This window comes from Ammospiza caudacuta, chromosome 22 (genome assembly GCF_027887145.1).
Source record: "Ammospiza caudacuta isolate bAmmCau1 chromosome 22, bAmmCau1.pri, whole genome shotgun sequence".
NCBI classification, from domain to species: Eukaryota; Metazoa; Chordata; class Aves; order Passeriformes; family Passerellidae; genus Ammospiza; species Ammospiza caudacuta.
In genome coordinates this window covers 3,710,923-3,735,536 of record NC_080614.1, presented here as the reverse complement: position 1 = coordinate 3,735,536, position 24,614 = coordinate 3,710,923, and the positions used below count along the sequence as shown (strand labels likewise).

General features: G+C 51.1%; 2 protein-coding genes across 2 annotated transcripts in view; both read right to left on the bottom strand.

Annotated features, from left to right (window-relative positions):
* The window catches only part of UBR4 (ubiquitin protein ligase E3 component n-recognin 4), a 95,463-nt gene extending 85,132 nt beyond the window's left edge, over positions 1-10,331 (bottom strand). Inside the window, exons 1-13 of the mRNA XM_058818917.1 lie at positions 10,201-10,331; positions 5,410-5,507; positions 4,447-4,550; positions 3,667-3,796; positions 3,423-3,562; positions 2,943-3,045; positions 2,334-2,475; positions 2,123-2,247; positions 1,360-1,484; positions 1,080-1,139; positions 761-951; positions 431-530; positions 176-313 (exon numbers count right to left, since the gene is read on the bottom strand). Coding sequence (XP_058674900.1) covers positions 176-313; positions 431-530; positions 761-951; positions 1,080-1,139; positions 1,360-1,484; positions 2,123-2,247; positions 2,334-2,475; positions 2,943-3,045; positions 3,423-3,562; positions 3,667-3,796; positions 4,447-4,550; positions 5,410-5,507; positions 10,201-10,331 — 1,587 coding nt within the window. The remainder of the gene's footprint in view (positions 1-175; positions 314-430; positions 531-760; positions 952-1,079; positions 1,140-1,359; positions 1,485-2,122; positions 2,248-2,333; positions 2,476-2,942; positions 3,046-3,422; positions 3,563-3,666; positions 3,797-4,446; positions 4,551-5,409; positions 5,508-10,200) is intronic.
* A 693-nt stretch (positions 10,332-11,024) lies between these two features.
* Positions 11,025-24,589, bottom strand: EMC1 (ER membrane protein complex subunit 1). Its single transcript, XM_058818629.1, has 23 exons — positions 24,469-24,589; positions 24,255-24,379; positions 23,088-23,153; positions 22,430-22,523; positions 21,695-21,823; positions 21,449-21,575; positions 20,647-20,796; positions 19,813-19,980; positions 19,436-19,507; positions 18,966-19,025; positions 18,634-18,756; positions 18,320-18,416; positions 17,526-17,642; positions 16,514-16,713; positions 16,148-16,297; positions 15,649-15,810; positions 15,293-15,412; positions 14,944-15,081; positions 14,458-14,631; positions 13,478-13,688; positions 12,966-13,050; positions 12,153-12,282; positions 11,025-11,979 (listed from the first exon to the last, which is right to left on the bottom strand). Exons 1-23 carry the CDS (start codon positions 24,567-24,569, stop codon positions 11,800-11,802), a joined length of 2,979 nt encoding a protein of 992 aa, XP_058674612.1. The 5' UTR covers positions 24,570-24,589; the 3' UTR covers positions 11,025-11,799.
* Positions 24,590-24,614: the final 25 nt, after the last annotated feature.

Sequence of the window (24,614 nt, the reverse complement as noted above, 5' to 3'; positions counted from 1 at the left end):
TTTTCATTAGCACAAGTTTGCCAAATTTACATCTCTGAAAAGAGGAAAGAGAAAGGCCCTGGCTGATGACTTTTGAAAGAAGAATTGTACCTTCTCAGCACAGCCCATTTGTTAAGTGCTGACCATCTGGAGTGGCTCAGCTCCAGAAGTTCTCTAGCTGTGTGCCAGTTCCTACCTTTCTGTAGGAAGTGGAGAGCAGAGTCAGCAGCAGATTAGTGAGTGGCACAGAGTCTATGAGCCGCTGGATCCTCTGGATGGACGTGCTCTGAGCCATGATGTCCAGCACTGCTGGAGGGCCATCACTCTCCCAGCCCTGGAGGACAGAATTTCAAATTGAATTGAAAGAAAAATAAATTGGTAGGAGAGTTCCAAGTGTGCATCTGTGGAGAAGGCAGAATGCCTCAGGACAATGCCTGTGCTACCTGCATACCTTGTGCAACGCCTCCACCTGCAGATCTTGGAAAAGAGATGACAGCAATTTGATGGCATGATTTGCCAGCACCACTGACAGCACTCCAAACCCTTGATGCCTGCAGAAACAGAAAGGACAGAATGTCATTTCAGGGGGAAAATTATAAATTAATAAATAATCAATAAAATTACTGATTTGCTAAACTCGAGACAACAACTTCTTTCCAAGACTCAGGACTTGAACTGCAAATAGAGATAAAACTTCACAAGACCAACAAGACTCTGCAGTAGCTGCTTGCTGGGGCTGGTCAGACCTCTGGCCAGTGCTCCCTGCAGGGGTGTCACTTACCCTTTGCCAGGTCCCAGCTTGGGAGACCCCACGCCCTCCTTAGTGCGAGCAATGATGTCTCTGACACGAAGAGCAGCCAAGGGATCCTTCTCCTTCCCCTTATCAGCCAAGGCCGTGGGGCTGAGGTTCAAGATGAGGAAGAGGCTGTTCAGCAAACACCAAGCCCCGAGCAGCTGGAAGTTCTGATAATGCTATCATGCCCAAAGTTGTGGGGAAGCAGGGAGAAAAAAAGCACCAAAAAGACAAAACACCGTCAATCCAAAGGCCAAAGGACATCAGCACAAAAAGGGTGAAAAAGGTACTGAGATGGAAATCTTACCTCCCCCCCTGCACGGCGTGAATTGCTGATGGCTTGTCCAATCATTTCATAGATTTCAAGCTGCAAATAAAGCCAAAACCGTAGTAAGGCACCCCACCAGACAGCAATAAAAATAAAAACTCCAAATGCAATTGTATTTTACCCTCTATCCTTTAAACTCCTTTACCAGCGATGGCTATGTCCCAAAATCATAGCTGTGTATTGCAATGCAAATAAACACAAAGTCTGTGTTCTTCACTTGCTGAGGAGGAAAACAATGAACACTCTGTGGTTCACTTACACATTTCTGTACAATAGTAGCAGCATCATTTTCATAATCTTCTTCTTTGGAGCTCGTTGACCCGGTTCGTACCTGCTGGGTGCTGCCCACGTGCAGGATGGCCATGCAGGTGGCCACACTCACACCTCAGGGAAAACAAGTGCAGGGACATTCTTAGGAAGAGCCAGTCTTGGCACAAAATGTTCCTACTTAGCACATTAAGACATGTGTATTGAACGTGTCCATCAACTTGATGGAGCAGGGAATGCTCAGTATTACAGTGAAAGATTAAAAAATCTTTAGTACCCTCAAAACAGTGAATTTTTCCCCTACAGAAACACATGGGAGCAGTTAAAGGAGGTAATGTTTCACCATGTAATTCAATACCATTTTTAAGACAATTGTTAGACTCGAGTGCCACAGCTCCTTAAAGTCTCCCCCACACCAATTAAACACTCAGGATTCTGGTGTGCTTAAACCACTCCTGGGAAACAAGGCTGATTTGGGGCTATGACAAATTAAGATGAAGCCTAAAGTAAAAATGTATTATGCTCTGAATATAATAAGAAAGAGCAGAAATTACAGGCTGTTAAGAAAATGTTGAGTCAGTCTGTCTTAGATACTGACAGGAACAGGGGCAGAACACATCAGTAACAGCTTCAGTATTAACCCGATCACCACACTGTGCTGCAGAGCTCCAAATTCATGAGAAATAAAGGCTGCTTGTGGGGTGAGCCTTGAACATGCAAAAAAAGCTCCAAAAAACTTCTGGAGATCCACTCACCTGCATAGAGACAGCTAAGAGCAAGAACAGTCACATCCTGAAGGCGTGTGGGCGTCAGGGGCTCCAGCACGGGCAGGGACAGCGTATCCAGAGCCATGGTGACATCGATCACCAGCGAGTGGAACCTGCGGGCAGGACACAGGGTGAGCCCTGGGCAGACACAGTGAGCTCCCCTGGCGCCAGGGGACAGCCCGGGCAGGGTGGCACTGACCCGTTGCGCACGGCCGTGGCATCAGCCACGGTGGCTGGCATGATGAAGAAGGAGTTGGCGGACACGGCGTCCTGGAAGCGGTTGATGTAGCGCAGGAAGTAGGGCAGGTTCAGGCACACGCGCAGCAGCTTCTCAGAGCCACCTGCCAAGCACAGGGGCTGTGTCACTGCTTCAGCCAGCCCTAAGGGCCCTCAGACATTGACTTAATTGTTCTTGGGGGTGAGAAAATGCCATGGGAGGTGAGGGAATAGGACAGAGTGCTTTGCAACAGCAGCTGCTGAAGTTTGCAGCCCACACTTCTAAACGGGGGTCACCAAGCTCTGTGTCCACGGACTTGACGATCCCAAAGGTCTCTAAAAATCCTGTGATTCTAATCCACATCTACTCAATCCATCCCATAAGGTATTTCATACTGTGCACCTAATTTACCCTTCCAAGCACAAACACACTGCAATAAAAACTCCCTTCCAGCCTCCCTTGGTGAGTGACTAAGCAACTCAGGGAACCCTTCAGGTCAGAGTTTATTCCCACTCAGAGCTGTGAGATGTAACACTGGAGAGACATTTTTCCAGTACGTTTTTGGCCCCAAGCTAGAAAGCTGATTCTCACCAAGTTCTTGCAGGCTGGCCACATTCTGAGCAATGAATATGCTCTTGGTCTTTGTTGCAGAGGTTTGATCTGTGGCAGATTGATCCTCGCTCTCGCCTTCCACCTAAAGCAAGCACATACTAAATATATTATGGAAGCACTAAAAATACACAGCATTTCTCTACGGAAGTAATCCTAATTTCTCTAAGTATTTCTCCACGTCCCTGATACAGAATCAAGGTGTATCAGCAGCACAACTCCAAACAGCCATGGATGTCACTGAATGCTGCATTCCATGAGGAAACAAATCCAGTATTGCCAATGCAGCACAATCAGTACTTGGCTGTTTGCCATTTATCCCATGCAAGCAGGATTTATGTACTTGAGGAAGGTTCTCTTTACACCTGTACCAAAAAGTACCACTTAGAGCCCTCTGTCCTTCCCTGCATTGTGTTAATAATGTTGAAATTCAAACTGTTTCTGTTTTAGAAGGTTTTTTACCTGTGTCTCTGTTGTGATTGATGGTGATGAAGAGACTCTGGGGTTAAAGACTGATGTCAACTGGTTGAGGAAGTTCATCTGCACTTCCTTCTGTCTCAGCTCTGGGCTCACTGGGGAGGCCAATTCCTTCTGGTCCTCAACTGCAGGGAAAACAACAACCCCCATTTCAGAGAGCAAACCTCAGATTTTCTGTGCCCCACTCCAGTGCTGCAGTGAAACACACACAGCTGAAGCCCCTCCCTACCATCAGAGAGGGTTTTGACAGTCTGAGGCAGCTTGGCTGATTTCATCATCGCTGTGAAGGTGATGATTTCTGTGCGGTCCAGGCGGCTGCAGCCCGTGCACAGCCCCTTGATCAGCAGAATGAGGTGTTTCTGCAGGAAAGAGACATCAAGGACCATTTAAACTCTCTCAATTCCAATCCCTCCTCCATATCATTTACTCTAAGCAGATGGATTAAGAGTAAAGCAACTTCAGCTGGTGAGGCCACTGCAACAGCCCTGAGCCACTCTGATCTCCCCCAAGGATGGAGACACATCCCTGAGTGCAGGTAATCCAGGTCCCTGACACTGCTGTTCTCCCCATGGAAAACACCTGGAAAAGTTCTCTCTGCTGTGACACACAACATTACAGGAACTCCTCACTGGCCTTCCCTCTTTCAAATATATTTAAATTTTCCCACAAGACAGAAATACAAGCAGGTAAAAAACATCTTTACAAACTCTACAGATAGCTGTGACCAAGGCTGTTGCACAAAACCAAACCAGAGTGCAGGAAACAAACTGAATTAACCAAGGCTTCAGGTCACCTTTATTTCGAGTTGTGAGGTTGTGAGCGAGCTTTGACTCTGACTATAGAATGCAAAGGGGCAGGAATCAGAGTCTATCAAAGTGTACACCTTAAATATTTTAAGAGTTTCATTAATTTTGCTTTATGCATTCATCATCAGAACAGGTATCTCAGAACTGGAGCCCAAAGTCCATCTGCCACTGAGGCTGGCCCAGGAGGCCCAGCCCTGTCTCACCTGTGAAACAGCACATGCTTCGTCTGGGTTCTCAAGCCGCAGCAGGGAGAATTCAATGAGGACTTTACAGGCAGCTGCCACTGACTGCAGCTGGTTCCTGGGTACTGAAAAAAGCACATCCTTGTAGTCAGAGTAAGTTGTAAAACAGCCCAGTGCAATAAGCTCCCAAAGCTGTCAATAAAGCAGGATGCTCTGCAGTGTGGGTACACACACACTCAAGCTCTCCTGCCTAACACAGACGCAATACAAACTGAGCCTCATTACAATGTAACCCAAGAAATGTCAGCAAAGTGAGGATAATTCCTCCTGCCAGACAGGGGAATGCAGACAGATAAAGCAGTTTCCCCAGCAACATTATTTAATGCTGACAGAAGCTCTGAAGAACATGAAACAAGTTCACAAAGCCCATTTTTTTGTTGAAATTGCTAAATTGTCAGCCAAAATAACAGAAAATATTTTGAGTCACAATGCTTTGATCATTAACTCCAACACAGTAACGTAACTACAGAATGGTTTGGGTTGGAAGGGACCTTAAATCCCATCCTGTCCCACCCCTTGCCATGGCCAGGGGCACCTTCCACTTGATCAGGTTGCCCCAAGCCCCTTCCACCCCGGCCTTGGACATTTCCAGGGATTGCAAATAACCATGGCAGTGTTCTAACTGCTGAAGGATAATCTAAAATGCCTGAACACTGATTTAAACACTTGGCCAAAAATTCAGTCAGGTCAATGAATAAGCAGCCAAAAAGGCAAAGCTGTCCAGGAGTTGGTGGCCAAACACTCCCATCAACAAGCTTCCCTCTCCATCAGAGCTGACATTTCATGGTACAAAAGGCAGCAATGCTGGCTCTAAAGTCTGATTCAGCAAGAGGGTAAAAAACAAATACAAAAATCAACAGATCTGATTTACTTGTACTGCATCCAGTCATTCCACAGGAGCAAGAGAAGCAGAGGAACACTTACTGAGGCCACACACAGTAGTGATGTAGTGTGTGGAAAGTGCAACGAAGGAGGAGTAGAAAGGCTCATACTGCTTGTCATGGTGCAGGATCTCAGATTCACTGCAAGGGAGAAGGGGACAGAGGTCAGCCAGACCCAGCAGAGCAGCAGCACCACCCAGCATCGCAATGTGCCCCATAACAGGGGCAAGGCGAGGGTGACAGCTCTGGGAACACAACCCTCGTGTCCCCAGGGCTGAGAGCTCCAGCAGCAGCCACACCATGGCATCAGCACCCCTGCCCACACAGGAACTGGAAGGAAATATTGTGCTGCCAGTGTTTCTCCTCCACAGCACCAACAGGTCAGGCTCCACCAGCCACACTCCCTGCCAGAGGCTCATTAACCTTTAAGTTGTTCTAAACTCAGCTGCCCAGAGAGTCTGGACTGTGTGTTCTGCTCAGGCTGGCAGGATTTGCCAGGCCTGGAGCACAGGCATGCCCTCCCCAGCATGGCACCAACTGCAGCTTGTGCAGGGCTGCAGATCAGAGGGGTCAGAGCAGAACCACAGCACAAACAGGCACAGCACAGACACAGCACACAGAGCACACACAGCACACACGCACACGGTACACACACAGCACGCACACAGCACGCAGACACAGCACACACAGGCACACACACACAGACACGGCACACACACACACACAGCACACACAGCACACACACAGCGCACACAGGCACACACACACACAGAGCACACACAGGCACACACACAGCACGCAGACACAGCACACACACAGCGCACACAGGCACACACACACAGGCACACACACACACAGGCACACACACACAGCACGCAGACACAGCGCACACAGGCACACACACACACAGAGCACACACAGGCACACACACACAGCACGCAGACACAGCGCACACAGGCACACACACGCACAGCGCACACAGGCACACACACACAGGCACACACACACACAGGCACACACACAGCACGCAGACACAGCACACACACAGCGCACACAGGCACACACACACACGCACAGCGCACACAGGCACACACACACAGGCACACACACAGCACGCAGACACAGCGCACACAGGCACACACACACACAGCGCACACAGGCACACACACACAGGCACACACACACACAGGCACACACACAGCACGCAGACACAGCGCACACAGGCACACACACACACAGCGCACACAGGCACACACACACACGCACAGCGCACACAGGCACACACACACAGCACGCAGACACAGCGCACACACAGCGCACACAGGCACACACACACAGCACGCACAGACACAGCACACACACAGCGCACACAGGCACACACACACACAGCGCACACAGGCACACACACACAGCACGCACAGACACAGCACACACACAGCGCACACAGGCACACACACACACACACCCAGCACACAGCACGCACAGACACAGCACACACAGGCACACACAGCACACAGCACGCACAGACACAGCACACACACACACACACAGCACACACAGACACAGCACGCACACACATACAGACACGGCACAGACACAGCACACACAGCACACACACAGCGCACACAGGCACACACACACAGCACACACACATAGTACACACAGCACATAAAGGCACACACAGCACAAACACAGCACACACAGCACAAACAGGCACACACAGCACACACACTTAGTACACACAGCACATACAGGCACACACAGGCACACACACTTAGTACACACAGCACACGCAGGCACACAGCACCTGGCACCACCTGGGGAATGTGGGTAAGGCAGAGTCCCTGAGGCCCCTCAGCTACACCCACTGCCCTCAGAGATCAGCCCTCTATGGCAGAGGTGACACCTTAAGGTGTCCCAGCACATCCCAGCTGCACAGACACAGAACACAAACTGCTCTGCCCCCTCACCTACTTTTTGCTCTTGTTTCTCCTGTGACAAGTCAAAGGGATGTGCATATCTGCCTCCTAATCAATCAATTCAATTTGCTTTCTTTCACATTTTCATGCAGTGAAACAAGCAGGCTGGAAGAACAGACTATCAGAGTCACTTTGCCTCTCCAAACCCAGCCAGGTTTGTCTCCCTCCAGGCCAAAGGTGACTGCTGGAGGGCAGCAGCCCCTGGCACAGGCTGTACCCAGCTCCAGCCACGATTTCACCATTCCCTGCTGACCTGAACAAAGCCCAGTTTATGCCCAGTCACCTTCCCTTCATGCACCCTAAGCCGTGGTTCCCAGCTGGAACAGGAGGTGCAGCTACAACAGAAACAACTCTGGAACAGAAGCATTGCTCCACAAAAACGAGCAGAAATAAATACTCGTCAGCTTTAGCTTGATTTCCTAGGTCTGAATTTTTATTTAGTCTGCCTAAAAAGCTGAAATACAAACAGAAAAATAAAAAATAAAGAGAGGCTTTACTGGAGTATATTCAGCAGAGTCACACACGAGTTCCAACACCTCAGGCCTGAGCTCACCCTCCCTGCCAGAAGTGCCCTGGTGAGGAAGGAGCCCAGGCTCTGACCATGCAAAGCAGCCTCAGCTCTCTCTGTTCACACACTCATTCTGCTCACCCTCCTCTCAGCCCAGCTCCAAGGCAGCAGCAGATGTATGTAAGCATTGTTAGGAGAACAAATGAGAACAATGTGGGAATAACAGAGTACAGGAGAGACTGACAGCTCCTAAATTACTGCACAGGTCAAGCTGAGCACCACACAGTGCCCAGAGGGTGTAAAGAACACAGAGGTGCAGAATCCAGCACCAGATAGGGATTGGGCAATGGAAGGCTGGAGTTAAACACACTGTGGATGTTATGATAATGCAAAGTGGAAGGCAGCAGTCAAGTCCCCATCAATCCTTGCAAATAACCATGGACAGAAGATAACAGCTCAATCTGGGATGTGCTGGAGCACACAGAGAGCTTTAATGATGAATTTTCAGCCTCTGGACTGTAGTTTATTGCTCGGAGGGGTTTTGCTTCCCAGGGAAGCTCAGTGGGAAGAAGTCTGAGTGTCACTGTACAAGTTAATCAGCACCAAACCCCAGCTCCTGCCTCAGCTCTGCTCCCCAGCCCTGACAGCCCCACACAGAGCCTGTCCCCAGCCCCACACACAGCCTGTCCTTGGGGCAGGGGACACAAAGCAGCCTCCTCCTCCTCCTGGGGAATGCACTGCTCCAGGTGAGTTCCTCCTGTGGAAACCCCTTCCCCAAAAACCAGCCTGGAGAGACTCCACAGACCTGGAGTTCCCCTCTACTGCACTTTTCCAAGCCAGAATTTCCATCATTTATGTCAAATAAAGGCCCAATTTCTGTCAGTTAGTAACACCTTCTAACTGGTAACTCCTCCTTCTTGATAACACCTGCTAACTGGTAACTCCATGGTGCTTAAACTTATACATGAAATACCACAGTAGTTAAAAATGAGTTTATTGTTTTATTTTGAAAAGAGTAATACTGGTGATTTCCCTGTCATTGCACCAAGTTTATTTAAGGGGAAATCCAACCACTTTGGGCTTGGCTGACACCATCAAGAGCTGAACAACTGCCTCCTAAAAATAACTTGAGCACATAAAAGATTTTCTGTGAGAAATCTAAAGATAGATTCTTGTTCAGCACAGAAAGGCAGAGCTCCAGACAAGTTGTATTTATTCCTTTGTCATTTAGCACACCCCACCAAGGCATGAAACAGAAAATACCATCCAAATCCTGCCAGACCACCACACACACAACCCCAGCCCCAGGCAGAGCTGCCTGGAGGAACAAACTGCTGTCTCAAGTGGAAATCAGAGCCAAGGTTCAGAGCCTCTGAAGGAGGAAACAGCCCTCTCCCAGAACTCAAGTGGATCCACTCCAGTGTCCCTGGGATGCTCGGATGGAACACTGCACTGATGAGCTTCAGACACAGGGAGAGCAGAGCTGCTGGGGAAAAGTGACACTGGAATGGTCCCTAAAACAAAGAATGGCCAAAGAACTGCCCAAACCCATGGACACCGAGGGTGCAGCTCCGGGGGGAACAACTGCTCTGTGAGCAGGCACAGAACTCCTGCAATTCGCTCTGAACCTGAAGCATCACCCACTGCACACTCAGCCATTGTGCATTAAATAAAACACCTCAAGGCATTATTTTACCACCTTCCTCAGTGCACTGGTTATTTTATGTTTTCTAACAACTTCTTGTGGCCGGGGTTATATCTCTGTAACTGAGCATGGTGCTGTGGCACTCACATCTCGTGTTTTAGCTCATAAAACAAGCTGTAAGTTGAATTAAGGAGCTGCAGTGGGTACTCGTATGAACTGACTCCAACCTGTGCGGTTAAGACAAGGCAGACTTGATTTAGTTCTGCTTTATTTCGACTTAAAACAGGAGAAGCACTGCAGTGGAAAAGACTCAGAGGGGAGTCTGGTCAGCCCCGAGCCCGGTGAGCCAACACTTCCCACGGCCCAAGCGGGCAAACCGTGACACGCCTGGACAAAAGCAAAACCACAAGAACAGTCCCGAAGCCTCTCGGCGGGCGCCGGTCCGAGGTGCTGCGGCCGGGCGAGCACCCTGAGCCCGTTATGGGGCCCGAGGGCACCTCCGGGAACACCGGCCGGAGCCGGGGACCGAGCTCGGGGCTCTGCCCGGGCAGCCGCAGCCCCGCCGGGCACCGAGCACCGAGCCCCTCACACCGGCCGGGCCCCGCCTCAGCCGCCCCTCAGCCGCTCCCACAGCGGCACCCCCGGCGCTGCCCCCGAGCTGGCGACCCCGAGGGGCGGCAGCCCCCGCCCGCGCTCGCTCACCTCTCGATGACCGAGGCGAGCAGCTGCGGCAGCTCCTTCATGTCGAAGGCCGAGTAGGACGCGGAGAGCAGCGGCCGCACGGCCACGTCCCAGCCGGGCCCGGCCGCGGCCCCCGCGCCGCCCGCCGCCATCTTGGGCTGCGCTGGGCCGGGGGCCGCGGCGCGCACAGCGCCCCCTGCCGGCGGGGCGGCGACCGCGCAACGTCGCGCCGCCCCATTGGCCCGCGGCGCGGGCGCGTGCGCACTGCGTGAGTCAGCAACTTTTGGCGCGCGGCGCGTGCGCGGCGCGGGGAAGGCGGGGCGGTGCTACGCGCATGCGCCGTGCGAGCGCCCCGCCCCCGCGGCTGCCCCGGGCAAGGGAGGGCTCGGAGCGGCCCGAGGGATCGTCCAAACACTCAAAAAACAGCGAATAGCGAAAAAAACCGCTTCAGGAGTACCCCAAAACACTTCAATAAGGAAACAACGCCATCCCCACGTAAATACCTATAAAACCTCACTTAAACAGCCAAAAGTCTCCACTTAAGTAGCTCAAAACCCACTGAAATAGCCCCATAAAACCACTTAAACAGCCCCAAAACCCACCTCAGTGCTCCCCAGAAAACATCTCAACAGCCCCCCAAGACCCACCTGAATATCCCCAAAATCCACCTAAATAACCCCCAACCCCCACCTAAACAGCCCCAAAAAACCTCACCTAAGTAACCGCTAGAAAACACCTAAATATCCCCCAAACCCACTCAAAAAGCCACAAATGCCCACTTAAATACCCCCCGAGCCCCTCAAACAGCCCAAGAAACACTTCAGCAGCCCAAACCCGCTCCCTGCTCTGCAGTTTTATTTTGGGATCTGGACCCTGGGGCTGTGGGGGACACAGCCACTCCCGGGGACAAACTCGATGTTAGACCGGACCTTAACAACTAAAATTTACAGTGCTCAGAGCTGTGAGCCCGGTGGAAACGCTGAGAGGCTCCTCCCCCTGAACCACCCCACCTTAACATCATTTCTGGACACAAAAAAATGCAGGAAAACTTAGAAACAAATGGCAAGGAGCTGATGTTGTCATAATAAATAAAGAACATAGAGAGGCTTTAGGTTCAAATTCTTCCCTCACTCTGCAGCTTTGTCAGTGGCTCCATGAGACCCTTTCCTACTGCCAGACACCCAAATCCCAACATTTTCCTACAGAAATCACCCAAGGTCTGTTCCTCACAGCAGGAGAACCTCTCCTGTCTCTGCCAGATGTGGGGCACACCTGGCACAAACAACTCTCCTCTCTCTGCCAGATGTGAGGCACAGCTGACAGCAAGGGTGAGCTGAGAATGAGCAGGACACACATCCTCAGGGTTCTCTTCACCAACACCAGGGAGACACTGATTTTGGGGCTTTCAGGGAGGTTTGGGAGCTCCTTTTTCAGTCAGACCAGATTAAAAAGTCTCTATTTTTCATCTCTTCCATTTCTCCTCGCAGGACACACGCGGGCAGGGCGGGTTTCATTCCTCCAGCAGCTTTTCCTCACAAATCTCTTTTCCTCACAAATCTCTTCCAGCCCAGTGGAACAGAGGCCTGTGGGTCCATCCCTGGGGGGGCTGGGATCCCTCCCTCAGCGCCAGGCCCTGTTGAGCAGCTTCACCTGGGCCAGTCTCTTGGTGATCATGGTGGCAAAGACCAGCCCGAAGAGGACGCTGCTGATGAGCACGTAGTCATAGTCATCCTTGAGCACATCAAACTGCTTGGAGGGGTACACCCGGGTCTGGAAGATGTCCAGCCCATAGGCCACAACCTGCAGGAGGCAGAGCAGGAGCTGGGGGTGCAGCTTGGAGCATAAAACCCCAAATGATCCCCTCAGGGTGACAGAACAGAAAGGAGTGATGGTTATACTGTGAGCAGCTGTTATGGGAGTTACAGGATTCAGATCCACCCCCAAATTGCACCTTCCCTCCCCCCTGCACTCACCAAGCAGGTGGACTCGAGGCCAGAGGGGGCTGTGTAAATGCCCCTCATCCTGGAGATGGTCTGGTTGTAGTTGATGAACCTCTCAGCGTGGATCTGCACGTCTGGTGAGTAGGGGATCAGGTTCTCCTCCCTGCAAGGCACCATGAGACACCAAACCCCAGCCAGGCAGCACACAGCAGGTGCCACCAGTGTCTCCTGATTACCAAAAGTTACCCTAAACCAGCAAATCTGGGAGCTTTTCCCAGTGCAGGTTCATTACTGCTGCATGATGAAAATCAGATGTATCAGGTAAAATTTTACAAGTAAGTGTAACTCAAAAATCCATTTCCATTGAGTGCTCCTCCCTGAGAATACAGACACCAGGCTGGTTTAACCACTGACCTGCTGTAACACAGACAAATGCATCCCATCACCACAGATTGGGAACAGAAACACAGAATCCTCCAGGTTGGGAAAGACCTCCAAGATCATCAAATCCAACCTCTGAGCTGAAGGAGCTTCCCTTCATTCTGTGCCAAGACTCCTCTGAGTCCAGGCAGGACAGGTTGTTCCTCTTCATACAAATCCAGCCCTCCCCAGAGCCCAGAAGAGAGAGAGAGGTTCTCAATCCTCCCCAGAGCCCAGAAGGTTCTCATCCCTCCCCAGAGCCCAGAAGGTTCTCAATCCTCCCCAGAGCCCAGAAGGTTCTCAGTCCTCCCCAGAGCCCAGAAGGTTCTCATCCCTCCCCAGAGCCCAGAAGGTTCTCATCCCTCCCCAGAGCCCAGAAGGTTCTCATCCCTCCCCAGAGCCCAGAAGGTTCTCATCCCTCCCCACCTGCTCTGCTCCGTGGGGATCTCCGGGCGCCGAGGGTCCAGCAGGGCCTTGGGAAGGGACAGGATGGCCCCAGAGGGAAGCCCAACTGTGCATTAAAGGAAAAGCATCACAAAAATCACAGAATGCCAGAAAAGCCAGGGTTGGAAGGGTCTTCTAGGGATCACCCAGGCAGGGTGGACCAGGAGCAGGTGACTCAGGAATGCATCCAGGTGGGTTTGGAATGGCTCCAGACCCTCCCTGGGCACCTGTGCCACTGCTCTGCCACACTCAAGGAAAAGCTCTTCCTCATATTGGGGTGAAGCTCACTGGGTTTTAGTTCATGGCCATTGCTGCTCTGGAAGGAGCACCTCACGGCCATTCCTGCCAGCATTTTCTGACAGCCAACACAGACACACTCCTGGTGCTTATCCCTGCACTTCCACGAGTCCAGCACAACCCCAGGCAGGACTTTTTGGCAGCAAAGTGCATTTTGCTGGATTTCAGAGCTCCCCTTTCCCCGAGCAGGCACTCACCGAGCAGGTGGCGGCTGGTGATGCCCCTCTCAGTGATGGTGGCCTCCATGGCACTGATGGCAGAGGGGAAAATGTAGGATTGCTGCAGCACCTGGGGCAGGATGGGGCGGTCCAGGGAGCTGAAGGCTGTGGCATTGTACTGCTCTGTGCCCTCGTAGAGCTCCAGCACCGTGAACTCGTTGCGCCGGGCCTTGGTGTTCCAGTACTGGTACTGCAAGCAGGAGTTCCAGGGGGATCAGGGAATATCCAATAATCCCACTAAAAACTGCCTCCATGCCACAAAGATTTTTGCTTTTTATCCGTTTTCCATATAAATGTAGCTCTGTAGATTACTATTAAATAGTTACATAGCTCCTTAAGCAACTGTAGCACCTTCCTACTCCTCCCTTAGGTTTTAGAACAATAAGCAAATCTTGCTGGAATCTTATTTAGTCTTTGCCACATAGTGACCCAAGGACATCTCATTCTCTATCACAGCCATAATAAATGAGGAGCTAGAAGCTAGGGAGGGCTTCAGTGAGGCCAGAATTGAAAGGGAGGGATTACTTCATTCACTGACCCTCTAACTTTTTAAGCATGTGTCCTGGTTTGAGAGGACGTGAGTTTTTTGGGATGCTGTAGTCAAACCAATAGGTGTTCAGATTTGAATATTCTGTGTGATTCTTTTTACATATAGTTGTAGGTTAAAAAAGTTTTTTTCTTTATCCCTAAGCTGGAGCCTGCTTTGCTCTATTCCTGGTCACATCTCACAGCAGACACCAGGGAGAATGTATTTCCATGGGGGCACTGCCATTGTGCCAGTGTCAAACTGTGACAGTATGCTAATTTGTTGAACTTACAAAACTGTCAGATCTGCCATTACACGTGTATTTTGTCATATTTGCACCATGAAGGACCTTCATTACAGGTCACTGCTTTTTACCACCTTACCATTCTCCAGCAGGTGATTTTAGGGGTACCCCAAAGAAGCAGCAGCTTACCACCACCCAGTTCTCAGAGTGCACCATGTGCACGGGCCCCTTGGCCTTTTTCTGCACGGAGGAGTGGATGATCCTGCCCGTGACCCCGTCCATGAGGTAGATCCCGATGAAGGTGCGCTCATGGTGCGTGTCCGTGCTCTCGGTCACCACGGCCAGCAGGTTGGGGTTCAGGGACTAGGGATGGAGGAGAAACAGCTGAGACCCCCTGTCAGTGCCACAGACACCTCCTTCCTTCTCTTCATCTGGCACTGGGCATGTCGTGAACCAATTAGCATAAATCACCTCAAGAAATCAAGCTGCTATTTCCACAATTTCAGACTTTGACTGACTTAACTGCTGCATTGAAATATCAAAGTGAGCGTTCTTCCACAGAGACATTGCTGCCCAGAAAGAAAACTGGCACCACCAGGCAGCTCATCCCAATGTAGGGAATGGTATACTGGGATCCTCCCATGGCATAAACCCTCAACAAAAAGCCAGCAGCACCTTGTAGAGGACGCTGCGGTCGCCCATCACGCGGCCCTGGGAGTGCACGTGCTCGTTGGACCTCTTCCCCTTGACAGCCACAATCCTCTGCACCTCCGTGGGGATGGCCACCTCCCAGCTCTCCTCTGTGCTCAGGTCCTGCAGGGAAAAAGCATGTGGGAGCTTGGATCTCACCTTCCAAGGACACCATCTCCACCAGCAGGATGCAGATTTCCCCTTGCTTTGGGATTTCCCAATTCCTTCAGTGTGTTTTGAGGCTGAAGGTTCAGCAGAGCAAAGCTCTATGAAGGAAACTGAGATCTGCTATTATCTACAGGGCATTCAGGGAAGTGCAATGGGCCTTCCATACCTTTTTCAGCCTGAATCCAGAGAGTTTTCCTTGCTCAGCATCAACTAGGTAAAAATAGATGGAATGGGCTATTTCTTCTAACTGGCGAAGGACATTTTTAGTGGCTGGGAAAGGTGTAACCTGGAAAAGAAAAATTAGCTTAAAAACAACTGATACAGACAAAACCTCCACCCCAGAATGAACCAGAAAGATCATTTCTAACGTGTTTATCAAGATAAGGTCAGTCTTACCAGAATAACCTCATAGTTTTGTGTGAAATGTGGCTCAATGGCATTTTTTTCCATATCTTGTTCCAAAAGGGAGGGGAATAATTAACCTGAATGTAAAGAAAATTGCCTCCAGGCAAAGTAATTTACCTTGTACTCATCATCAATCAGCAGCAGCACTTTGGCATAGTCTTGATCCATAATGGGCAGAAGCAAAGTCTGGAGGATGGGACGTTTCAGAACAGGAGGAGCTACCTGGCTTCTCTTCCCAAAGATGGGGTTAAAGACGTACAGAAAACTCATCTTGGTTTCCTGAAAAAAAGAGGCAAAACTTGCCCTGTTTAAGTCCAAAAAAAAGAGTAGTTTTTTAACTCTTACTTGCTAGTGTTGTTGACAATTCATACTCTGTGTTCAGCTACTCCATCCTGAAAATAATCTGTTTGTGAAACACACATTTGTCCAAACATTTATCCTGTATTTGTCCACAACAGCCACGATCATACCAAGGCTTCTGTGCCTGCTTCCCTCCAGATCTTTCTCCCCTGCCATCCCCACATCAGTGACAAGCAGATGATGCCCAAGAAGATGGTTTTATTGCCCTGTCCAAGGGCAATTTCCATGCCCGTGGAAGGGCAGGAAAGGGCCTCACCTTGTCCTTGACAAGCAGAGTGCACTGTGGAGGGTGGGGGAAATGGGCTGTTGTTCTCTGCACCATCAGCTTGAAGGAGGAGCCTGGTCTCACATTCCTGAGGTATTGCTTCCACAGGATGGTGCCAGAACTGCTCTCAATGCCAAAAAGCTGAGGAAAAACACATGGGAAACATAGGAAAGCCAAAGTTTAGGAAACACCTCTCCCATTCAAGCATGACATCCTTCTCTGTCACATCCCTAAGAAAGCTGAGTCTTAGTCTCCCTTTAAAGCCACCACAAACATCCTTTGCATCTTCCCATAATTTCTGCCCAATTCAGAGCTTTGCTCCAGCCTGGAAACAGATTCCTGCCCTGGCCTCCTCACCTTGCCTGAGGCAGTGACCATCACCATCATTTTCTGGAGGTTGAACTCGTCTCTGGCCAAATTGTCAATGTTAATCTCATTTTTAATCTGGCTCCGGGGCTTCCTGGCATCGTAGAACATCTTCCAGAGATGGGCAGTCCAGGCTTGCAGCAGGATGAGCTGGGATGAGAGTCTTTTCAGGAACATTCCCAGCAAACCATCTGCAAGGGGCACCACAGTGAGAGCAGGAGGGAAATCACACCCACCCCACCCCAGAGCTGAAACTGTGCTGTCAAACGCTGCCATGCACAAACCTGGGCTGGCTCCTTGCCTCCCCCTCTGCAGTGAGTTACAGTTGCCATTTCTGTCACAGATTCTGGCATTTCCCAACCTTTCCCACTCCACACTCATTGCAAAATATGCCCTGATAGACTGAAAGCAAACCTTCATGCAGAGGATTTTGTGTTCCTTCTCACTGTGCCCACCTACAGCTCCCCCACCTCTACAGAAATCCCTCAGAGCAATTAAAAATCCTTCATTCTGCCCAATCAGGGTTTGTATTCAAATTCTTAAAGTAACCAAAACACCAGATTTCAACTCTGTTTCACCCCTGAGGAGAGCAAGCAGAGGGGAGCAGTGGCACCAGAAGCTTTGGGCAGGAGCAGAGCACACTCCATGCAGGGTGGGGTTACCTTGGATGGCTGCATCCAGGACAGCAAGGAAAGACAAAACAAAGCAAAAAAAAACCTATTGGAAACGAGTCTTCCAGAAAGAGCCACAAAAAACAGTCAGGAGACATGACCAAAAATCCCTCCTACTGCTGCTGATTTTTTTTTAATGTAACAATGTAATATATTCATGTTATCTGGGTTGGATTTCCAAAGTTTAGACAGAAAAGGGTTTATTTCTGCTCATTTTAATTGGCATCAGTAGAGATTTAAATTAATCTCTCATCTCAGAGTAAAAAGAAAACAATAAACACATTTATTTAGGAAAGAAAACCAACTCACAGAGGTAACTCTGTTAAACTTACCTGCTTTTTTTCCAAATTCTCCCTCCAGCTCAGCCTGTGCTCCTGTCAGAGGCAGATCCACCATCTCCAAGCTCACCACCTCTGCCAGTGACTCCTCTCTACTCCACACAACTTTTCCTGCAAAGAAATAAGAGCAGAATATTGGAAAAATCAACTCAATATTTAGGAATTGACTCACTCAGTATTAGAGTATCTTTCAGTGCAACCCCGAAATGCAATCACCTCTAAATAAAATGCAAAAAGTGTATTAATATCTACTATAATTAACTTAATTATTTCATAAAAGATAAATACTTCATGCAACAGGAGCCACTTCTAGGAAGAAAACCTCAGGACCAGTAAAAGCAATCTGGTGATTTAAAAGGGTTCAGTCATTGAGTCTATTTAAAACAAGAGATTCACAGTGCGAACCCCTGGATTCCTTTAGAGCCCCACAAAATTCCTGTTGCTGAGATGGGACTTTCAACCCTTTCTGCAAATTAACATTTTTGCCATGAGATTTCTGAAAATCTCTGAGGAAGATCCACAACAGAACTTACACTCTCATCCTACAAAAAGAGTTTTGAAATTTGCAGAAAGCCTCTGAAATCCAAAGGCTCTGCCCACACAAAGCAGGGCAGAATTGTTTGTCCAGGTGAGGGTGAAAGAGTCTCCTGTGTCTTTTGTGAGACTCAGGAGAGTCAAATTAATTTTTTCAGTTTCCAAGGAAAGTAATGATGAAATACAACCCTTGAGAACACAGAATTTTCTCCTGGTGACTGTTACAAAGGGAGGAAGCTGTTTTTGGGAGTCACCTGGCTGCTGGAGGAACATGAGCATGTGGTCCTCTGTCTGCACCAGGGCTCGATAGCCCACGGAGTCATCCTTCTTCAGGAAAACCTGGATGTACAGCTGGGAAAGAAACAAAACAAAGGCAAGGAAACAGCAAAATTAATGATCACATCATCTCCTTGAAGACAGAAGAAATCAGGTGAAACCAGAGCAAAGTGATGCTGTAATCCCCGGAATGCTTTTTCCCTTGGAAAAATTCCAAGATCCCTGGAATGCTTTTCCCCTTGGCTGCCAAACCAGGGAAGGAGGAACACTGAAATAACCCCTCCCTGCTCACCTGCTGTGGCTTGGCCCCTCCTTGCTCCAGGGTGAAGGTGATTGTGGTGTCCAACAATCTTTGCCCAGTCTCAACCAGGTAGAGGTTTATGTTGTAGGTTTGATTGGAGCAGGTTAAGGAATCCTGTAGCAGTGGGCAGAAAACAGGGGTTACACCCACACCACACCAAATCCTGCAGCAGGATTCCATCCCCACCAAAAACTGGGGCTTCAGGATATTTTTAGGCTGTGCTTTTAGGTTGTAGAGCTGGTGTAAGAGCTCTGTCATTCTGCTCCTGCAGGTGAAGGAATAAAATGGACTGACAAGAACTTGGGAACAAGAGCACCCCATACCTGCCTGCGGGCATCCTCCAGAGTGCTGCCAGCTTGGAGCCCATCAGAGATTCCAGGTTTCTGAAGTGAGGGTGAGAGGAGATGTAACATGGCTTCAGACACCAGTAAAGTAAAAAAAAATTAGGTTTTCAATTGCCTGACAAATCTCAGCTTGCCTGTGATATCAGGCAGGAAACAGCTCTGCCCTGTTCTGTAAAAATAAAGTATGTTTGATATCCCCAAGAACTGAAATCCTCTGTGGATCAGGAAAGCCAATTCCTTGGCACATGCCCACCTTCCACAGGGCTGAAACGGGATATTCACTGAGCTGGACATAATCAAGCCCTGCTTGTGTTATCACTGAAACTTATCAAATCCTCCTCTTCCTCAAGGGGCTCCCCATCCCTGGGCCTGTGAAACCCCAGTGGAGCCCAGCCCCAGAGCACATCCCCAGAGCTGGGCTGCTCCCAGAGGACAGGAATTGTGCTCACCAGTTCATTCCTGCATGTCAGCACAGCAGCCACCGTCTTCTCCCCAGTCGTTGCAAAACTCACTAGAGCTGCCTGGAAAGGGAAAAAAAATAGCAAGAAATCATTAAAAAAAAAATCAAGAAACCCCTAAACCTCACGAAAAAGTACTTGTGAAGTAAATAAAACCACAGTGAAATTAAAAGCAGATGAACTGTCACAGCCAAATTTAAAATTGTATATACAGGAAAAATTCTACTTCTCCTAAAGATGGGAGCAGTTGAGCTGCTAAAGGTTTTTGAGCTGTGATTCCCAGAGTTCCTGAGACTTGCAGACCAGCTGGCCCAGCAGGGTGAAGGATGCTCAGCTGCCCCTGGCCCTGTCCCTGGTCCATCTCTCACCTGCTGGAAGTCCCGGAGGTGGCTGAGCAGCCCCTGCTTGTACTGCAGCAGGGAGAAGTGGCCTGGGGACAGCTGCAGGAAGAACTGAGTCCGTGAGGCGCCGGTGACACTGGGCTGAGTGGCCAAGATCCTGGCCTGGAAGTCATCTGCAAACTCCAGCTCCAGGGACTGCAGGGGAGACAAGCACATGTGCTGGGGAGCCATCCTGCAGTGGGACCAACAGCTCCCTCCCTCAGCAGCAGCCAGAGATCCCCTGAGTCAGGGGGCAGAGCAGGAGCAGGGAAGGCTGAGGCTCCACTGGAGCAAAGCTCAGAAGACATTGATCCAGAAGGAAGAATAGACAAAAAGATTTACCACCCTCCCCTCAATTTACAGAGCATGACCCATCATCTCCAATCACCCCCCAGTTCACCAACAGACTGGGGAGATGCCACCACAAAGGGTCAGGACCAGGTAATGAGTGACATAAGACTCTGAAGACATTCACAAAAGGCTAATTTATTAAGAAACCCAGAGGCTAATTCACTTTATTAAGAAACCCAGTGCTTTTTATATCCTAATTCGTTAAGGTGGACCTGATTGGTCCTTTAATCAAAAAACCATCCCATTAGCTAATGGGAAGAAGCCACCCTTTGGTAAACAAACCTATGGGCAACACAGCTTATTACAAACACCAGGTGCAGATTGTTTAGAATTCTCTCTCTCCAGCTCCCTCACATTTCCCAGGCTGATTCCAGGAAAACTTATTTATTTATCTAGCTTTGTCTCTCTGTGACCAGGCTGTCACCACAGGGAACCAGCCCCAGCTGGGTGAGGAATGCCAGCAGTGCTCACCTGCAGAGGGATGCTCCTCATGTCCTGCTCCGTGTCCAGGGCACAGACGTGCAGGGAACGTGTGGCTGTGTCCACACACACCAGCACAGCCTCCCCCACCACGGCACAGGGGCCCTGCAGAGCCCCCAGCCACGGGGCTGCCACCCTCACCTGCAGAGAGACACAGCCAGCTCAGAGCACACAGCCTGCACAGCACACAGCCTGCACAGCACACACGGGCAAGGCAAGTCAGTTCTTTTTAGTCCCAGCTGAGAAAAACTACCTGTCAGCCTGAGGGTTGTGGGTAATCTTGGCTAACAGCTGCCAGCCTGCCTCAGTTTGGCTTCCAGGGCATTCAGCCATGGAATCCCTGGTGTGGAGGCAATGCCTCAGGGAAAGGGAGGGGTCTCTGTGGCACAACAATTGATTTCTCTGCCCACCACACCACAGGGTTGGAAGTGCATTTGTTCACATCAAATCCAGCTGTTGTCACTATAGTGCAAGAGTTCTATTGTGATTACATTGCAAGGGTTCCATATTGCTAGAGTTTTGATGTTTCTTGATGTTTCTTGTAGGCAGCTCCTCTAGGCACTGACTCTTCCTTGTCCCTGCAGTAAACTGACTCCAGTTCCCCTCAACCACCCAATCCACTCTTTTACAACACTCTTCTTATTGCCTACAGCTGTGGCCTGTTAACATCAGGCCTGCTCCTAATCCTCAATAATTAACCCAGCTGCAACTCTTCAGGGGGTAAGATTACTTTCTATACTACCTTTATTTACTATATTCTATCCCCCTACATTGAGCATTCTGGCTCCCCTACCTGTCTGGTGATTTCCCCATCCTCCACACTGAAGCTCAGCACGCTCAGGTGGCTCTGGGGGACGATGCCAACCACGTGGATCACCCCGGTGCCACGGGAGTACAGCAGCTCGTACTGAGTGCTCTCACTGCAACACAGGAGCAGCCATGAAGCACCACCCTCCCACTCACACTGCAGTCTGCAGCAGCACAAGGCAGGGGCAGCCCTGTGCCAGGGGCTCACAGCTCTCACTGGAGGGGTTCTCACCTTTCAGGCAGGTGTTCCACCCACTTCTGGTGCCCGTTGGACAGGTAGTGCAGGGACAGGGCTGCCTTCTTCAGCACTGCCACGTACTTCACTGCCTCAGGGAGCCCCACCAGGGCAGCCCCCTGGAAACTGAGCACAGGCACCAGCAGTTAGGGAATTATTTTCCTATTTTACCCTTGAGAAGGGGCTGGAGCCCCAGGAGAGGCTGAGGGAGCTGGGAAGGGGCTCAGCCTGGAGCAAAGGAGGCTCAGGGGGCCCTTGTGGCTCTGCACAGCTCCTGACAGGAGGGGACAGCTGGGGGGGTCAGGGTCTGCTCCCAGGGAACAGGGACAGGAGGAGAGGGAACAGCCTCAGGCTGGGCCAGGGCAGCTCAGGGTGGGCACCAGGAGGAATTTTTGCATGGAAAGGGCTGTCAAGCATTAGAAGGGGCTGCCTGGGGAGGTCTGGAGTCCCCATCCCTGGAGGTGTCCTAGATGTGGCCCTCAGTGCTCTGGGCTGGGGACAAGGTGGAGATTGTCACAGCTTGGACTTGATGATCTGGGAGGGCTTTTCCCACCTCAGTGATTCTCTGCAAGGTTCAGCCATTTACAAAGAATTCGCCAAAATTTGCTCCGGAACCTTTACATCTGACTAATCTTTCTCTACAATGCAAGCCCAGATTGAGTCCATGACCCGTTTTTTCCTTCCCAGAGCAGCCCTCCAAGGAGAGCAAACCCTGCAGACAGGAGCTCCCACCTGCCAGTGTCCAGGGAGGTTTCCCAGTTCAAGCCCCCGATGTTGGTCTCCCAGGAGCGCAGAATCCGCCCAGCGTTGGACACGGTGATGGCATCTGGGGAGGAGGGGAGGGGACAAACAGGGGCTGGCACCCAGCAGGGACCAGCAAAGGGATGCCCAGCCTGTGCTCCAAGGCTGGCTCCACACCCCAGGAGCCCCCCCCAGCTCTGGCACTGTGAGAAACAGACACTCACTTTGCAGAAACTGAGAAAGGTTCATTAAACCTTATCAAAAATACAACAGAAGGCTGAATAGAGAAAAGGCTACAGTGCCAGGAGCAGAGGATTTTCCCCGGGAGCAAAGGATTTTCCCCACCGTGTGCTCACCCACACAATGAGGGTTTGGCCTTTTAACCCTTTAACCCCTCCCTCCCAAAGTTCTGTCCATCGACCCCTTCCTCGCTGTCCAGTGGTGGAGATCTTTTCCTCAAATCATGACTGGAGCTCAGGTGCTCCATAGTGACAACCCCTCTAAATGTCCCAGCCCCAGCTGTTCCTTTGATAACCACACTAGGGGGTAAAAATATAAATCTATAAAACTTTTCTTAGCATGTATACATTACATTTGTCTGTTAATTGTGAGCATCAATCACGGCATTACTCATCTATCACAGCCTTACCCTGCCCGTGGATCAGCATGGCATCGATGGCTCCTTCCGCGGTGCCTTTGTCCACATGGCGCCACACTGCGAGAGACAGAGCAAGGGGAGGGTGTTTGTGCCGGCAGAGGCGTTCCTGCCTCACCGACAGGGGTAAAACCCGGGCTGCCCACGGAGCCAGCCCTCGGACAGGAGTTAAACCCTGCTGCTCACGGAGCCGGCCCTCGGACAGGGGTTAAACCCTGCTGCTCACGGAGCCAGCCCTCAGACAGGGGTTAAACCCTGCTGCTCACGGAGCCAGCCCTCAGACAGGGGTTAAACCCTGCTGCTCACAGAGCCGGCCCTCAGACAGGGGTTAAACCCTGCTGCTCACGGTATCAGCCCTCAGACAGGGGTTAAACCCTGCTGCTCACGGTATCAGCCCTCAGACAGGGGTTAAACCCTGCTGCTCACGGAGCCAGCCCTCAGACAGGGGTTAAACCCTGCTGCTCACAGAGCCGGCCCTCAGACAGGGGTTAAACCCTGCTGCTCACGGTATCAGCCCTCAGACAGGGGTTAAACCCTGCTGCTCACGGAGCCAGCCCTCAGACAGGGGTTAAACCCTGCTGCTCACAGAGCCGGCCCTCAGACAGGGGTTAAACCCTGCTGCTCACGGTATCAGCCCTCAGACAGGGGTTAAACCCTGCTGCTCACGGAGCCAGCCCTCAGACAGGGGTTAAACCCTGCTGCTCACAGAGCCGGCCCTCAGACAGGGGTTAAACCCTGCTGCTCACGGAGCCAGCCCTCAGACAGGGGTTAAACCCTGCTGCTCACAGAGCCGGCCCTCAGACAGGGGTTAAACCCTGCTGCTCACGGAGCCAGCCCTCAGACATGGCTGTGAGCAACCGGGCGAGCCCTCCCGCCCGCCGGGGCCGCACGGCAGCGTTAAACCAAAGGCACCCGCAGGGACCCTCAGAGTTAAACCCCGGCACCGCAGGGACCCCGAGTTAAACACCGGCACCCCTCAGTGACCCTCAAAGTTAAACACCGGCACCGGCGGTGACCTTCGGAGTTGAACACCGGCACCGCAGGGATCCTGAGTAAAACCGCGGCACCCCACAGTGACCATGAGTTAAACACCGGCACCTCTCAGTGACCCTCAGAGTTAAACCCCGGCACCCCGCAGGGACCCTCAAAGCGGCCACTCACGGATTTCGCCGCTCCGCGAGTTCAGGGCGGCCACCACGTTCTCCTCCGTAGCCACAACGAGCTTCTTCGAGCCCTGCGAGGCCTCCAAGGAGGCGAACTTGAGCTTCCCCACGTACTGCTGCCTCCTGCGAGAGGGAACGGCAGCAACGCTGAAATGGGACCGGGGCCTGTCCGCGGGAGCGGGGAGCGAACCCGGCGGGACCCCGGCACTCACCAGTCGAACTTGCCCACTTGGTCCTCATAGACGGCGGCGGCCAAGGGCAGCAGGAGCAGGAAAGGTAAGAGGAGCAAGACGGGCTGCAGCGCCGCCGCCATGACAGCGGCCCCGGCGCCCGGGGGCCTTCTGCGCTTCGGGGCCGC

Excerpts from the sequence above, each read along its gene's own strand:
- EMC1 (XM_058818629.1), bottom strand. The coding sequence starts at position 24,569 with ATGGCGGCGGCGCTGCAGCCCGTCTTGCTCCTCTTACCTTTCCTGCTC. Across the intron at positions 23,154-24,254 it reads CTCGCGGAGCGGCGAAATCC|TGTGGCGCCATGTGGACAAA; the intron begins GTGAGTGGCCGC and ends TGTCTCTCGCAG. Across the intron at positions 12,283-12,965 it reads ATCCCCACGGAGCAGAGCAG|GGAGGAGAACCTGATCCCCT; the intron begins GTGGGGAGGGAT and ends GGTGCCTTGCAG.